We start from the raw sequence: 17,092 nt of genomic DNA, 5'->3' as shown, positions 1-17,092 counted from the left end.
TTTAGGGGCTGTAGGTTCCAGGATTTCAAAAAAATTATAGAGGAAAAGCTTAAGATGGAAAAATCCTATCACTTTGATATAATCTCACCAGCTATTTGTTCCTGGTTGTATCGAAGAGTTTTATCCTTTTGTTTCAGTGCACAAATGTCCCTTTCTTCTTGCCATCCCTTCAAGCCATCAGACACATGGTGCAGGTGTCCTTTCTGCAGAGGACCCCAGCACTTGTTTCCTCTGCACCTGACCATGCCCTCTGGGTCACCTTGGAACTGTAGCAGACACTGGGGACCTGGGAGACCAGAGCCCGCTGTGTCTCAGGTCTCCTCCTGGACAGGCAGGGCTGCTGACCTTGTCATGCCCACACTCCCCTTTCCTTGGCTCTGGGGCCCCTCCCCGCTTTCTGACCTTCTCCCTTCCCCCATTCCTTACACATGCTCTTCTCTTCACTTCCTACACTCTCACACAAACCTTCAGCTGATAGTTCTGTGTGGATGATACCCCAACTACATTTCTTTGAGCTTTAATATAGTCGTCTGTTGGCTGTGGCTGTCTTTACCTGGAGCTTCTACTAACACCGCCAGCTCAGTTCACGATGGACTGAACCCACCATCTCCCTGTTACATTTTCCCCACCACTCTTCCACTTTCCGTATTTTTAAAAGGTGACATTCTTCTTGTAGTGGTTCAGGATTGAAAATCCAGCTTCACCTCTGACCCTACCTCCAGCATTTGTCATCGACAGCCAGTATCCCTGGTGGCCACTTCTAGGTCTGTCAGTAGTGTCTTATTTTCTGTTCTCTACTGCCCGGATTAGGCTTCTGGAACAGCCTCCAGATGATTTCACTGCCTGCCCTAAAACTCTCCTTTATCTCCCTAGCCTGGTCTGCACTCATTCTGGTCCCTGTATAAAGCACATGCTAACCACACCAGAACCAGTATTCACTGTTCCTAAACACATGTACCTCTTTGTGCCTTTTCTCATTTGGTTTCTCTTTGGAATGCCCTTCTTTCCATTCCTTCTGTGTCCCAACTGTGTCTGGCATAACCACTGTTCATCCTTCCAGGTCCTTGGGTACTCAATGCCCGTCATTAAGAGAAACAGAAAGTTCGTGTTCAGAGATGTAAGATTATAGAGGCTGTGGGAGAATAGTCTTTCAAGAAGGGGATAATCAAAGGACAGTATTGTTAAAGGTAAAAGAAAATAAGGATTCTGAGAAGTCCACTGATGACACTTGAAAGAGCCGTCTACACTCATGATTTCCAATTCTCCCTCCTCTCTTCTCCCTTAAACCCTGTCAGGCTTTTGCCTCTGACACTCCATGGAGTTGCTCATCATCAAGGGCCTCCACATTGTGAAATGTGATGGTCAATCCCCAGTCTTCCTCCTGCTCCAAAGCCTGCTCCTTTTCATCTCAAGTTAGATGTGACCAAGGCAAACACGTGAGGCATCCTCAGCACCCCCCTTTCTCTCAAACCCTAATCCAGTGGATGGTAGCTTTCACAACACACCCAGAATTAGCCACTCCTCATCTCCCCCCCGGCTGCCATGTGGCACACCTCTCCATCTTTGCCTGGATGACGTCAACAGCGTCTGGGCTGGTCCCCCTATTTCTTCTCTTGCGCTCCCCTCTGGCCTCAGTCTCTTCTAAATGCAGCAGAATGAGCCTGCTAAAACCCAGGTCAGGCCTTGTCCCCCTCTGGTCCCAACCCTATCTCCGTTAGTGTGAAAGTAACTATCCTTGCCAATACCATCAGATCTTATCTTCTGGTCTCCCCCATCTGGCTCTTTTTACTCTAGCCACTCCGGGCTCCCTGATGTCTCTTGAACATAACAGCCTGCAGAGTTCACCTCCTTCACATCTTTGCTCAAGGAAGCCTACCTTAACCATATCCTTTACTTTTCTCTATTTTTCATATACTTGTCACTTTCTAATACATTACATTATTTATTTGTCATGTTTATCATCTATCTCTCTCAGTGGTCACTGATATATCCCAAGGTCAGTGTTCATGGATATATCCCAAGCATCTACAATAGTGCTTGGCACATAGCAGATACTAAATAAATATCTATTGAATGAAATGATGAAGAACTTTTGAGAATGAAACTTTTGTGAAGTGGTGATGACCTAACTAGTTTACATGGATGTGGCAGCAAATACATGTGAAGAAAGGAAACCATAAATGTAAAATAGTTTGGAATTTATCCAAGTCTTTCCATTCCTATATGCAGTCACTCCAACACATGGAAAATACGCCTATTTGAATACCTTTATTTTCTTATTTTAACTAAGACACTACGTAGGATACAACAACAATGGACATTTTAAGCACCAATAAATGACCGTGACATCTTTAAACATTTATAAATACTAACCATTGCTAAGTATCAATAACTATCAATATATTGTCAGTTCCGTCATAACACCTGACGATGTGCAATTTGAAAAAGAGAGCGAAACTGGTTCATGAACTGGTTAATAATCATTGACAAACCCGTATTTTTTACCTATTTGCTATGGTAAGCAAATGCAAATAAAATGATATATAATAATGTATAATTTCAGAAATATATAATAAAAAATATAAACAGAAAAAATTCAAATATAGTAAGCAAAAAATACTGTGAAATTTAAACTATAAATCGTTCAAGAAAGGATATTTACATTTCTATGAAGATGATTCTTTAGCATTAGTTTGGCATATTGCCACAGGTTTTTAAATGAAATGGCTAATCTTTTAAGTTTCTGTATATAGGCAAACACAAAATTTTTTAAAATTGTAATGGTTCTAAAACTCACAGCTGGAATATGAAGAATGATTTGAGGGCAGGGTGGGGGTGGTGGCCATGATGCATATAAACCAAAATTTAAACAAGGAAGTACAATTTAGTTTTCCCTAATTAGGTTTGGAATTATCCTGGCTTTCAAAATTATAATCTTTAAAATGAAACAAAATCTTCATTAATTTCTTCAGGGAGTCTGAGCCAGTAATTCTCCCTGGGACCTCTTCTCTGAACATGGAATAGTAAATAATCAATCAATCTGTTCAAGTATCTCTATAGTAAATCATCTGTACATATATATGTTATATACATATATATCACATATATTTTTGTGGTAAGTTTTCATTAGGATAAATATTGTAAGAGCAAAAATAAACCTACTTTACACCAGAAAATAGGCTGATCCTAACACAAGCAGGCTTTGTCATGTAGGTTAAATTTATCTAAATGAAATAGTATCCTATAAATTAGTTTTAGACACTAATGGAGTGCAGGAGGAGCTAGCAAGATTATTTATATAAAGAACTGGGAGATACTACACACCAAGCAGTGGATTTATCTTTTCAATTCTTCCACTTAGTCTTAGAATCAAACAAGTCTTTATTACCTCAGGCATGAAGACTGGACAGCAGCAGGAGAGCGGCAGGAAGGCAGCGGGGAATGTGTGGGGCAGAGGGAAAGACTCGTTTCAAGAAAGTACATCCTGTGGATGACCGAGTGACCGAATACATATCCTTACTCATAGTATTTTCATTAACAGGTATTTTCAGCACAGCCTCACAAACACAATGATATACCACTTCTTACTGCAGTCTACTCGTTATCTACCATACCAGTTCTAGAATAAGCAAGGCACACTCAAAATGGGCTTTAAACCGGGTGTGTTTCCCTATGAAAATGGTAAAATAATATTATAAAATAGACTCTGGAAAAAAGACATGCTTATGGTAAAAGACACACAGTAAATGAATTAGCCAGGCACAATTCCAAGAGCAAGAACCATATTTACAGTCTTCAAGTAGAGTTCGTATTCGCTTTTGCCTTTAATTGTAATGTTTAGCGAAGGAGCAAAAATAGTGAATCTCATTTTAAAAAATCAAAGTTCAAGTTATACTTGGTTCTCTGCTTATTTTTTTAAATTTAATGAAGAATTATTTCAGTGCAATATTAGTGAGGGTTTTCATTTCTTTTAAATATCTTACCACAGCTATTGTATCCCATTTTGTAAATTAAACATCTCAAATGTTTGAAAGCCAGAAAAATACTAATTAGGTGAGAAGTTCTATTTCTGTTCCTCATTTTTTATACGCTCAGTAATTTTTGTAACATGGACCAAAACGTCACTGTTGCATTTGCTTCCTTACTCTCAGGCTCCTACATCTTTGCCAGGAGCCCAGAGTGGGTTGGTTGGGGACTAGACTACACAGCCAATGGCAGTTCTGTGATTTCAGGGACACGGTGCTCAGCCCACTGCCTTGCACAGATCACACACATACAGCTGAACAAATAAATCTTCACGCCAGTATTTTGGTTGTTTGACTGAAGGCTCTAGTTCTTCTGTGAAATAGATCTTATGTTTACTGAGGACTTCCTGTCAGTTTGCATGTTAGACTAAAGTAAAATTTAGTGAGTCAGTGAAGACACTGTATACGGTTCACAGTACGTACACATATTTTTTTCTTTATGCTATCCCTCGTCGGGTAGAGAGCTGTATCAAGGTGTTTATGGGTGAACTTTATGCCGTACTGAATCTGTTTTAAAATAGTACAGTAAAGAGACACCTGGGTGGCTCACTCAGGTAGGCATCCGACTCTTGATTTCAGCTCAGGTCAAGATCTCATGGTTTGTGAGACTGATTCCCGTGTTGGGTTCTGCGCTGACAGTGCGGAGCCTGCTTAGGATTCACTCTTTCCCTCTCTCTCCCTGTCCCTCCCTTGCTCTCTCTCTCTGAAAATAAATAAATAAACATAAAAAATAATTCAGTAAGAAAAGTGAATCTGCGAGAAATAGGTGAAATATAGTGGCAAAATAATAATTATTGAAGCTGGGTGATAACTACTTTTTACACTGTTTTTTAAAACTTATTTATTTGTTTATTTATTTAGAGAGCACGTGAGTGGGAGAGAAGGACAGAGCGAGCGAGAGACAATCTTAAGCAGGTTCCTCACTCAGTGCAAAGCCCAACGCAGGGTTTTGATCCCACGACCGTAGGATCATGACCTGAGCCAAAATCAAGAGTCGGACACTCAACTGACCCAGTCCCCCAGGTGCCCCAGAGGCTCTTTACACTATTACCTATACTTTGTATAGCTTGAAATCTTCAATGATAAAAATAATAAATTCAAAGAAATTTCAACAAAAATGGTTAAGGGCAAAATAAAGACATTTTCAACTAACAAAAACATTTCTATACTTGTCTATCTTTTACAAAATGGTTTATACAATATTGTAACCACAGTGAAAAGTTGGAAACAACTTAAATGTCAATCAGTAGGGACAGTTAATGTAGTAACACCCCCATGCTACAGAATGAATCCTATGTGCCCATGAGAATAATGAGTGTCAGGTGATAAAGGAGGTTCCACAGCAGTGCACAGAACCTGATTTCATGTTCATAGGAGTGTGTGAATGTCCATCCACATTCAGAGGGTTATGTCTGCAAAGAGGAATTACAGATTATTTTTTAACTTTTCTCTTGAAACTGTTTTGTATTATTCAATTTTTTACAAGGTATACATTAACTTTATATTGGGCAGAAATTATTTTCTATAATGATATCCTGTAGTTTTTCTCATTATGCTATTATTTCTAGGTGATGGAATGATTTTTTTTAACTTAAAAATTATCTTAGGTCTTGGGGCGCCTGGGTAGCTCAGTCGGTTAGGCATCCAACTTTGGCTCAGGTCATGATCTCACGGTTTGTGAGTTCGAGCCCCGCGTCGGGCTCTGTGCTGACAGCTCAGAGCCTGGAGCCTGCTTTGGATTCTGTGTCTCCCTCTCTCTCTGCTCCTTGCCCGCTCATGCTCTCTCTCTCTTTCAAAAATAAGTAAACATTGAAAAAAGTTTTAAAAATTATGTTAGTTCTTAAGTAATTCAAAGTGGGGAAGTTCTATACTTGTAAAAAATTATGAAATCTGGAATAGATTTATTTTTAAAATGAAAACATTTAAGGCATTTTAACAAACACACTTTTTTTCCTCAACCACCTACTGAGTGTATTAAAATGTAAGATGTCAAAAACTACATGAACTACATGATTTTTTAAAAAAAAGAATATAATTATGTACCTTTCAGTTAATTGAAATCAGGCTGAAATTCTATTAATTACAGAAAGAAATAGCATATATAGAAGAAGAAAATGTTTTCTATTTTGTTCATAAGGAATTTGAATTGAAAATATTCCAACAGTTCTGTGCAAAAAAAGTATTTGTGGATATTTTAGTAATACGTTTGTTCTTAGAATAAAACAGATGGCAGAATGGAATAAAATGTAATTTCCAGATGCATGGTTTTCTGAATTCGGTGACGTGGACTCAGCACTATCAGTTAAATCTCAAGTTTGTCTTTAGCCAGCGCTGCAATTTTGTGGCGTACATTTTAATGACTAACATTATCTTGGGTAAAAGTCCCAAAGGTACATGTTCCAGTGGTTGTGGAATCTTGGATCTTTGGGCCATCTGCTACTGCTATGACCTCTTAGTCTGCAAAGACCATGGAGCAGAGTGGGAGGCAGCCACAGTGGGACCTCTATCCACCTCATCCCTCTGTGGGGTCATTTACGGTTTGCAGCAGACCCTGTGTATGGCCCTTATTAACGGACTGCACTGTTCCCAACATTTCCTATTTCCTTGTTGATTATAAAGCTTCAAAGAATTTAAAAGTAGCTCCTTCTTACCAAGAGGTTGGAGATCCCTAAATGTGGCAATTCCAGTTCAGATAATGTAATGAAAAATAAAGGAAAATAGGTCACCTAAGTTACCTGGTAGTCATGTCCTTCCTTCACATCCATGTTCTAAGTTTTAGGAATGATGAGAGATTTCTGAACTTTTGATTTGTCCCCATCATGTATCTGTAATCAGATTGAAGAATCACACTTGGTGAAAATGAACTGTATATACTTGCAGTTGTGTTAGAGCAGATATTCTATTTCTCATTATGTTTCTAGATGATCTTGGGCAAATCACTTAAATCTTTATTTAGGGATTTTAGGGGCCCACCATATGGTAAATACCCCAGATTAAAAAAATTTTTTTTTACCTTGCTCCTAGGAAAACTGGACTGTCCATAATGGATAGTATTGGAATGAGGTCTCTTTGAAGCTTTTGAAGATTCTTGACACAATCTTCTTTTAGACCTCTGGGATGTTTTGCTTATCATCAGTTTGTGGTCACTTACATCAGCTTTTATAGTCTGATTTATTGATTGTGGCTGCAGTAGTTGGGGATCTTCTGTTTCTGTGTCTGATTCAAAAATGTATGGTTGTTTTTTCATTTTTAGTGATTCGCGGCCTTTCCCCAAAATTTGTGTTATATATTTCCTTGTTAAATTTTCTTTTCTATTCACTTGGAAGTCAACCGCACTTTTTATTACACCTAAACTGTTATTTGATATATGAGATACTGAACTATTAGAGAGGTGTTTACTTTCATTTAAACTCACAGTTGGTGATTCTCCATTAGAAGAGGGATATTTTGTCATATTTTCACAGGAGTCAGTATTTTTTCCTTGCAGAAGTCTGGAAATCTTCTGATTTAAATTTCTAGCATTCATCTGAATGTTATGATTAGGTCTTTTTTTAATAGCTGGATCTAAATTCAGCTTGTCATTTTGGATCACACTAGTTTTAAGTGAAAAGAATTTAGATTCTCTAACAACATGCTGTTCCCTTTTCAGGTTGCCAGGTTCTAAGATCTTTTTATTCATCTGCAAGGATCGATTTTTGAAAACTGGTATGAATGTAGGGGCAGTATTATTCTGGGAGCTTAAGTCTGTGCCTTGAACTTGAAGGTTTCCTGTGTTGGGCTTTGGTGCTTCCAAATGTACTTGTGGTGCCTTGTCAGACGGGGATATTTTTCCGCTCTGAACAGACTGCTGCTGGAGATGCAGTGCTGAGGACACCCAGATTTTCTTCAGCTGGCTGCCTGGAAGCTCCATCCTGTGGTTCATGGCTCCTGAACCTGGTACAAGACACTGAGCCAGGACAGGTCTGGTGCAAGGGGCCCGAGTCAGAGAGGACCTAAACACTTGTTTAGTGGTCAGATTAGGTGCCTTGACTTTGTTTTCCTAAAAGGATAGAGATTAGGAAAAATTTAAAATGTAAAAAATGTTAATGGAAAAGAAATAATATATAAAATATCATCAAAATAAGAATACCAAATAACACTACAATATATAAAATAGAAAAGAAAAACAAAAAAACAAATGAGCCTTCTTGAGGAAACATGTACACTTCTTATGGTCTGCATCCTTTTTTACATGCCAACCTTTCAAGATATTTTAAGATGAAGATAGGCTCTACATTCTATACAAATTGACTATGAAAACTACAATTAGCTGCCCATTGCCCTCCAAGTATGTCCACGCTGTTCTCATGCAGAATGTCTTTCTTTCTTGTGTACACTTTTTTCCTTTTCAACTTCCCTTGTTTCTACTATCAGTATTAGGCGCGCGCACACACACACACACACACACACACACACACACACACACACACACACAAAACAGTAAAAGGTGGTGTTTGTAACTTTCAGCGTGCATGTTCCATCACCCTTTGAGGGTAGGAACCATTACTTATTTATTCTTACATACTTTACATTCTTTTATAAAAAAATGTTTTTTTAATGAGTAAGAGACAGAGACAGAGCATGAGCGGGGGAGGTGCAGAGTGAGAGAGGGAGACACAGAATCCAAAGCAGGCTCCAGGCTCTGAGCTGTGAGCACAGAGCCCGACTCGGGACTCAAACTCACGAGCTGTGAGATCACGACCTGAGTGAAGTTGGAGCTTAACCGACTGAGCCATGCAGGTGCCCCTGTACTTCACATTCTTAAACCCTTCACACAGTTACTACAAAATACTTATTCCAAGAAATTAAATGAATGGAAGAGGTGGCTGCATCTATACCAGGCCTTTAGTAGGATTTTGACTGTAGGGCAGTGGCTATCATTTGTATTTTCATTGTCTAAAAAGTGCTGGTGCCTGGTAGCAACTCAACAAGGATCTGTCAGACTGACTTGTCAGATACCCCAAAGAGAGCCAAGTATTTATAGTCTTTTAAAAGAAATTATGGGGGTGCCTGGGTGGCTCAGTCAGTTAAACGTCTGACTTCGGCTCAGGTCATCATCTCACGGTCCGTGAGTTCAAGCCCCGCGTCGGGCTCTGTGCGGACAGTTCAGAGCCTGGAGCCTGCTTCAGATTCTGTGTCTCTCTCTCTCTGACCCTCCCCTGTTCATGCTCTGTCTCTCTCTGTCTCAAAAATAAACATTAAAAAAATTTTTAAAGAAATTATGGTAATATAGATAAAACATAAAGTTTACCATTTTAACCATTTTTAAGTATACAATTCAGTGGCCCTGAGTGCATTCTTCATTGAACTTAAGGTGTGTAACCATCACCACTATCTGTTTCCACAACTTTTTCTTCATTCCAAACAGAAACTGTGTGGTCTTCGGCAGCAATTCCTGTTCTCTCTCCTTGCAGCTCCTAGGAACCTCTATTCTCTCTCTAGGTCTATGAATTTGCCCACTCCAGGTATCCTGTATAAGTGGAATCATACAATATTTGATGACTTTTTTATGTCTGGCTTATTTCACTCTGCATGTTTTCAAGGTTCATCCGTGTTGTAGCAGGTGTCAAAATTTCCTTTCTTTCTATGGCTGAATGATATTCCACTGCATGGAAATCCCACATTTTGTTTATCTAGCCACCTGTTAATGGGAAGTGTTCAGTCTTTTATTTTTTTAAACATTTTACTTTATTTTTTGAGAAACAGAGAGCACAAGCAGGGGAGGGGCAGAGAGAGAGGGAAACGCAGAATCCAAAGTAGGCTCCAGGCTCTGAGCTGTCAGCACAGAGCCTGGCATAGGGCTCGAACCCATGAATGTGAGATAATGACCTGAGCCAAAGTTGGAAGCTCAACCAACTGAGCCACCCAGGTGCCCCTATAGTCTTTTAAAATATGTATCTATCGAGTCCTAGTGTCTGTAAAAAAGTGACGTGTGACAATAATCTGAAACATGGAATGGGAGTTCTTTTCTCACTCTCTGGCATCAAAAACCCATAAAGTCACAACTTAAAAATTTTAAAAACTTATAGAAATAATGTGCAAACCCAGTGCAACTGACTTACCTCTCTCCACTACTGGAAATAAGCATTGGAAATAGGCAAAGAAAACGTAAGACAGCAATCCATTTATTGATTAGGCAGAATAAATCACACTAAAACTTAGTGGCTCAAAACAATACTTGTCTTCTCTCTCATGATTCTGGGAGCTGACTTGGCTTAGTTTGGAGTCTCTCACGGAGCTACAGTGAGATGACCCTGGGGCTGGCGTCACTTCTTCACTTGCGTGTGATGGTGGATCCTGGCTGTAAACTGGATTAACTTCAAGCAGCCCCTCATTTTGCCTGAGATCCCAGAGCAAGTGTCCTGAGAGAGACAGTTTCTACCTGACCTAGCCTTGGAAGCCACACAGCATCACCTCTGCCACAGTCCTGCCCAGACCCAGGAGGAGGGAACATAGACTCCACCCTGCAATAGCCTGAGTGTTGTCATTGGTCATAAGGGCACGTGAATGGACAATCTCACGGCCATGTCAAAAAGCATTCTGTCTCTGGCCAGAACCTATGTCATCCCTTACTGACTTCAAGCCTCCAATGTCACAGTACCAAAGGACTGGTGCACTTTGCAATGAAGTTGCACAAAAATCTGATGCAGGCTTTAGAGAGGCTTAAAGAGGAGATATGGTGGGAGATGAAGGAACCATGGCCCAATTATGTCTCCACACCAACAAGGTGCCATAGGATATTCCCCAAGGGGCTGAGTTGCCATACAGGCCTCACAGAGATGGAAATTCCAAGTGTAAATATGGTTCTTGCTTCACTTCCACCTTTCTCATCACATGTTACCCCAAGCCAGAACTACGTAGAGACAGGAATTCAGAAAAATAGACTTCTAGCATACTTAAGTTGACATAACACAAAGTCTACATGGAGAACAATATTCATTCTCCTACCCTGGTTATTCTTGGGAGAAGTGGGAAGACTCTAAGAAAAATTTGGGGTGAGGTTTGAGTTGATGCTAAAAACAGATGAGGAGGGCTCACTTCTTGTTTGTCTGTATATTTCTCAAGTTGGAGGCTTATCCATGTCAGTAGGGCAAGAATACACTTTACTTCCCCATAATTTTCAGAGGGCACCAAAGACCCAGACAGGTTTCATGACCCTGAGTGAAGGGATACAGAGGCTGACCAAGGAATAAGAGCTGGCTTATAACCCCTGCAGATTGCTACCTTGAATGAAAAAGCATGCGTCACAAAGGGGTTTGTATTAGTTTGATAGCGATGCTGTCCCTATGGATGGGGATGCCACTACCATGACTGAGTGGCTTAAGCAACAGAAATGTATTGACTCAAAGTTAAGGAGGCTAGAAGTCTGAAATCAAGGTGTTGTTAGGATTGGGGCCATGAAGAAAGTATCTGTTCCAAGCCTCTCCTCTTGACTTGTAGATGGTCATCTTCATGTTCACATGGAGGTCTCCCTGTACATGTGCCTGTCTCCAAATTTCTATTTTATATAACATTACCAGTCATATTGGATTAGAGGCCCATTCTATTCCAATATGACCTGATCTTAACTAATTATATCTGCAGTGATCCTATTTTGAACAAGATAAAATCCTGAGATACTGGGGTTAGGACTTCAACACATGAATATGGGGCAAGGAGGACACAATTCAACCCATAACAGGGTGTGATGTGTCCTTCTGAAGGCCCTCTGTACAAGGGAGCTAGGAGAAAACCCTGCACACTATCTTCGTCAAGATACTTCATGAGCAGAGACCACAAACATCAGACCAATCTAGGTCAAGAAGGGAATGCCTCCCTCACCCCTGCATTACCCAGCTGTGACCGTGTGATGGGTATGGTGGACTGAAGTTCATCGTCCAGCCTATCCTCTGTCTAGTGTTCCTTCCTAAACCGGTGCCTGGAAATCTAAAATGGACATTTTCTCCTTTGCAGCTAGGGTTCAGAATACAATTTAGGATCAACTAATCAGACACAATCATACATTATTTGGAAGGAAGAAGTGAGATAAAACCACACTTCTGCAGTTTCTGCTGGAAAGTTGTTCAATTATGAATGCCTTTGCTATTTTAGTTGCAGAGTTAGCAGAAGTTAAGTATCCACGCATCATTTTTGTAGGTGTCCAGAAACAGAGCTTAGGGCATTCATTCTCATGGACCATATTAAGCAAATACACCAAATGTCCTCAGCCTACACAGCCTTTTCTTGTATAGATACTACCATGAGGAAAATAAGAATTCTTAAATTTCAATGAAATTCTGCCTCAAAGAGAGCTTTTATCAGAAGTGACTGGGTCATCTTAAAATGTTTCAATATGTATAGATCTCCATTTGATGAAAAAAGGGTTGAAGAACTAAGCCATTTTTTGACCCTTGGGTTTCATAAACTATAGTAACTTTTAAACAACATACCTACTACTTGAGATTCCAAAAGAAAAACTTGTTCTAAGCAGATTCATATGAGAATAGATTACTTGTATTCTGACATAAAACTTACATAGAATATGTGTCTGAAATATGCTTATATTCACACCCTGTTTTGTTTTCACCTGTGTTAGGAACATACATCTGATGAAAATAACTTCCAAGGACTTGTTTTGCCCCCTAGCTTGTCAATGTATTATTTCCTCATTCTTTCAACTCCTAAAATAAATAGCCCAAAGGGTGAAACCTCTAGGTTTATATTCAAAATTTATAAAAAGACTACAAAAAAGTACTATGTAAAGAGCAGATGAGATCATAAATAATTCATAGAACTTAAAATACTTAAATGGTCAAAAACCAAAGCTTTATGAAGTCATAGCTGAACAAAAATCATATGCTTTACTACATTATTATCATTATTCTGCCAGGTATCACTGGCAAATGTGGCTAAGTTGACTTTTAACTTCTAGAACTCTACATACAATTTACATAACTTGATGCATTAACATAAAGTGTAGAGGAAAACCAAAAGCCTTAACCTATATTTAGATATGAATAGATGTCATTTAATGGAATCCTAGAATTAAGGTCATGATTAAATGAAACTTGAGGACTGACCGAAATGACTGATCAAATGTGTTTTACTAAAATCTGGTTCTGTGTACTATACCACCTGAGTGTTTCTTGATTAAAGTTGAACCATATGAGTGAAGTCATATGATATTTGTCTTTCTCTGACTGACTAATTTTGCTTTAAGAGACAAAACAGATGAACATAAGGGAAGGGAAACAAAAATAATATAAAAACAGGGAGGGGGACAAAACATAAGAGACTCTTAAATATGGAGAACAAACAGAGGGGTTGTGGGAGTGGGGGTGGGCTTAAATGGGAAGGGGCATTAAGGAATCTATTCCTGAAATCATTGTTGTAATATAGGTTAACTAATTTGGATGTAAGTTAAAAAAAATTAAAAAAAAAGTTGAACCAGAATTCAGTTAAGCTTAGATCTAACCACAGGCTTGTAGGAAATATGAGGTTTAGAAGAATATGTTAACTTCAAATGACATGACCTAAGAAAGCAACAGTCAGTTCCAGAATATGGTACATTCTCCAGGGCAAATGGTCCAGTTCTTCCAGCAAATAACTGACATAAATAAAAGGAAAGTGGGGAAGGGGGTTGGAATATTATAGAATAAAAGAGACTTAAGAGATAACAACCAAATGAAATTACGTGGACCTTGATTGGATTATGATTTAAACAAAACCTCTAAAATTAATCTTTGAGATTAATAGGGAATTGGAATATGGGCTGATACTACATGATACTAAAGAATTATTGGATAATTTTTTAAAAGCTCCTGTCAGATAGAAATGCATACTAAAGTCTTTACAGATGAAACAACATCACATGTTGGGTTGTTTTTTTTTTTTTAAGTTTATTTATTTATTTATTTTGAGAGATAGAGAGAAAGAGAGGGAGAGAGGGAGAGAGGGAGAGAGGGAGAGAGGGAGGGAGAGAGAGGGAGAGAGAGAGAGAGAGAGAGAGAGAGAGAGAGAGAGAGAGAGAGACACAAAGTGTGAGTTGGGGAGGGGGAGAGAGTCCCAAGCAGTCTCCACCCATCAGCATGGAGCCTGATGCAGAGCTTGAACCCACAAACTGTGAGATCATGACCTGAGCTGAAGTCGGATGCTTAACTGAGTCATTCAGAAGTCCCACATCTTGGGTTTCTTTTAAAATAATACTCCAGTTTACTCCCCACCCAAAAATATGTCAAAGAAGGGCTAGATGCTAGACATATGAGAGTTTGTTATAGTAATTTCTTTTACCTATCTTTGAGAATTTCAATCAGTTTATTAAAAAAATCTAGTCTGGTAAAGCACTCCTGTTAATTTAATGTTTTAAAAAGTCAGCTGAGTTTTATCAAATAGTCTGATCAATTTATTTTTTACTTAAAAAAATTTTTTTTAGGGGCGCCTGGGTGGCTCAGTCGGTTGAGTGTCCGACTTCAGCTCAGGTCATGATCTCACAGTTCGTGGGTTCGAGCCCCATGTCAGGCTCTGTGCTGACAGCTCGGAGCCTGGAGCCTGCTTCCGATTCTGTGTCTCCCTGTCTCTCTGCCCCTCCCCCGCTCATGCTCACTCACTCTCTCTCTCTCTCTCTCAAAAATACACATTAAAAAAAATTAAAAAAAATTTTTTTAATGTTTATTCATTTTTGAGAGACAGAGACACAAAGTTGCAGACGTGGGGAGGGGCTGGGAGAGAGGGAGACACAGAATCAAAACCAGGGTCCAGGCTCTGAGCTGTCAGCACAGAGTCCAAGGCAGGGCCTAAACCTACAAACTGTGAGATCATGACCTAAGCCAAAGTCGGACACTTAACCGACATGGGGACTGAGCCACCTAGGTACCGCTATTTTCTATTTTTTAAACTTCCGCATTTTAGACTACCTGAATCTTAGAGCTAACATGTGGTGTAGCAATAACAGGAACTAACATTTACTGAGAGCTCACTGAGTACAAGGAACAGTTCTAGGTATTATCTGATCCCAAAGCAAAAAACAAAATACCGCAAAGTAAGGACACAGTGACAGGTTGCTCAGATCCCCTTCACAGAAGGGCTGCTGCCCCCACTCCTGGGAGTTGGCCCCTGCATGGGCCAACCTACCTCATCATAGGACATGCCTGTCCCCGAGTGGTGCAAATCCAATGGCAGATGCAGGAGGGGGCACAAAGGCCTGGCTATTTGGATAAAAAACCACCATGATGAGCTGTTTTAGCCTTCGAGTTCCTCAGAAGGTTGGCCAAGGCTACCTGCTACCTGCTTTGCCTTTGACCTTCTCCCTTGACCCCATGTTCTTCTATCCTCACGTTCTGCAAGTGTTCCAGGTTCAGCCCCAGTAAACATCGCATGCACTAGACTCCAGAGTCCGCTTCCTAGAGAGCCCAATTTGCAACAAATGTTATTATCACCGCCACTACCATGCCTTGTTTTACAAGGCAACTGAGGCACAAGGAGATCAAATAACTTGCCTAAGCTTATGCACATAGTAAGGGTTCTAGAGCCAGAGCTCTTAACCACAGATGTAAACTTTCCCCCGTTTTGTGACTAAGAATCTGCCTCTGGGGTTTCAGTTCTAATTCTGCAATGTATTTAACTGTGTGGCTTTGGTTAAATTACTTGGATGCTCTGAGCTTCAGTTTCTTCTGCAAAACTTGGAAAACAATTCTTTATTCCAAGACTGTGTTTTTATGATTAACATGAAATAATACACATAAAAGCAGCTGGCACACAGAAGGCATTCAATAAAACTGAGAATGATAAATTCTTACTGTCAAGAGGAATATAAAGACCAGGGTTTCCAATTAAGTGTTGTTTTACATTGAAAAAGCAAATCTGAACAAGTATACTGTCCAGATTCACTATTTCTAAAACAGACATGGGATGGAAATAATTAAGTATTCAATAAATATACCCAATAAAAACGCATTATGTATTGACGTATTTTCTTCTTAATTCCACAGATATGGACTTGGCCAGCAACTAAACTTCTAAAAATGTTACGTCTGGGCAAAACTTACGATTCGTTATCATAAGGATGTCAGTTGGAATTGGTTCACTGACGTTCTTTTCTTCGAAAATGGCCTTGGCTATTGGCCCTGACACCTAAATGGGCTGCCATGTTTTCACACCATTTACATGGGGTGTCCCTGAGGTGTCCCTGACTCAAGGGTACCAAAGCCCCATGCTCACCAGGGACAGAAAGTGCAGCCTGGTCTGAAAAGATAAATGGGGACTATCAGATACTAGCGCTGGCAAATGTAGTTGAGGATTGTAAGAGAATGACAATAGAAACAAAAACTGAAAGAATGCCACAAGCCACAGCAAGTCAATGCCACGGGAAACCTGAAATCATTGGAGCAGTGGAAACTACAATAAACAGAGGACACAGCGAACCAAGAAAAGAGATTAAGCAGACAATACAAATATTCATATAATTCATATTACAATTCAGACTACTCAAATTGTTCAAACTTTCTTCTTTCCCTTTTATGAAAACACAATTATCATTTATAAGAAAGATCATTGATGAGATTTTTTAATGAAGTTTCCTTATATTTGTTTCTCAAAAACTTCCCTTTCAATTTTGTTATCCGTTGACAAAGAAATCATATTCTGGTGAGTGTAAAGATAGCCCAGAATACTTTCTTCATCAGTATTACTTAATTGCTGGTACTTCTTCACAAGATTTCACTTCCCGTATCCTCTTACAATGAAAACGTTATTGATTTAATTCGATTTCTGTAAACAGAATTATACAAAGGCTTTTTTCATCAACCAGACTCAAATGAAGTGGCAATTCAAAGTACACTTGGATTTGTATGAGGCGAATGTTTCCAAACTATACTATAAGATCATTTATTTATTGAAAAAAAAAAACTTTTAATGAACATCTATTTTGTACCAGGTACTTGGTATAAGAAAATGAATATGATATTTGTCCTCCAGGAGTTCATGCTAAATTAGAATAGACCAGTAAGCAACTATTACTATATTACTATGTTAAATACAGTAATAACAATAAA

The 17,092-nt window shown here is 39.3% G+C and overlaps 1 protein-coding gene across 7 annotated transcripts in view; it reads right to left on the bottom strand.

Moving 5' to 3' along the window:
* CD3H18orf63 (chromosome D3 C18orf63 homolog) overlaps window positions 1-17,092 on the bottom strand; it is a 37,734-nt gene that overhangs the window by 2,107 nt on the left and 18,535 nt on the right. For 3 of the 7 annotated variants that reach the window (XM_042910856.1, XM_042910857.1, XM_042910853.1), the window contains exons 12-14: window positions 7,039-8,064; window positions 6,761-6,850; window positions 5,027-5,437 (exon numbers count right to left, since the gene is read on the bottom strand). In XM_042910856.1, the coding sequence (XP_042766790.1) occupies window positions 6,794-6,850; window positions 7,039-8,064 (1,083 nt within the window). In that variant the 3' untranslated portion in view covers window positions 5,027-5,437; window positions 6,761-6,793. Of the gene's footprint in view, window positions 1-4,694; window positions 4,729-5,026; window positions 5,438-6,760; window positions 6,851-7,038; window positions 8,065-14,943; window positions 16,809-17,092 lie in introns of those variants that run through there. The other 4 variants (XR_006195331.1, XM_042910854.1, XM_042910855.1 and 1 more) reach the window with 3 other exon arrangements.

Source organism: Panthera leo, chromosome D3, assembly GCF_018350215.1.
Source record: "Panthera leo isolate Ple1 chromosome D3, P.leo_Ple1_pat1.1, whole genome shotgun sequence".
Taxonomy (NCBI): Eukaryota; Metazoa; Chordata; class Mammalia; order Carnivora; family Felidae; genus Panthera; species Panthera leo.
The sequence above is the reverse complement of the archived record's forward strand: the minus strand, read 5'-3'. Positions and strand labels throughout refer to the sequence as shown.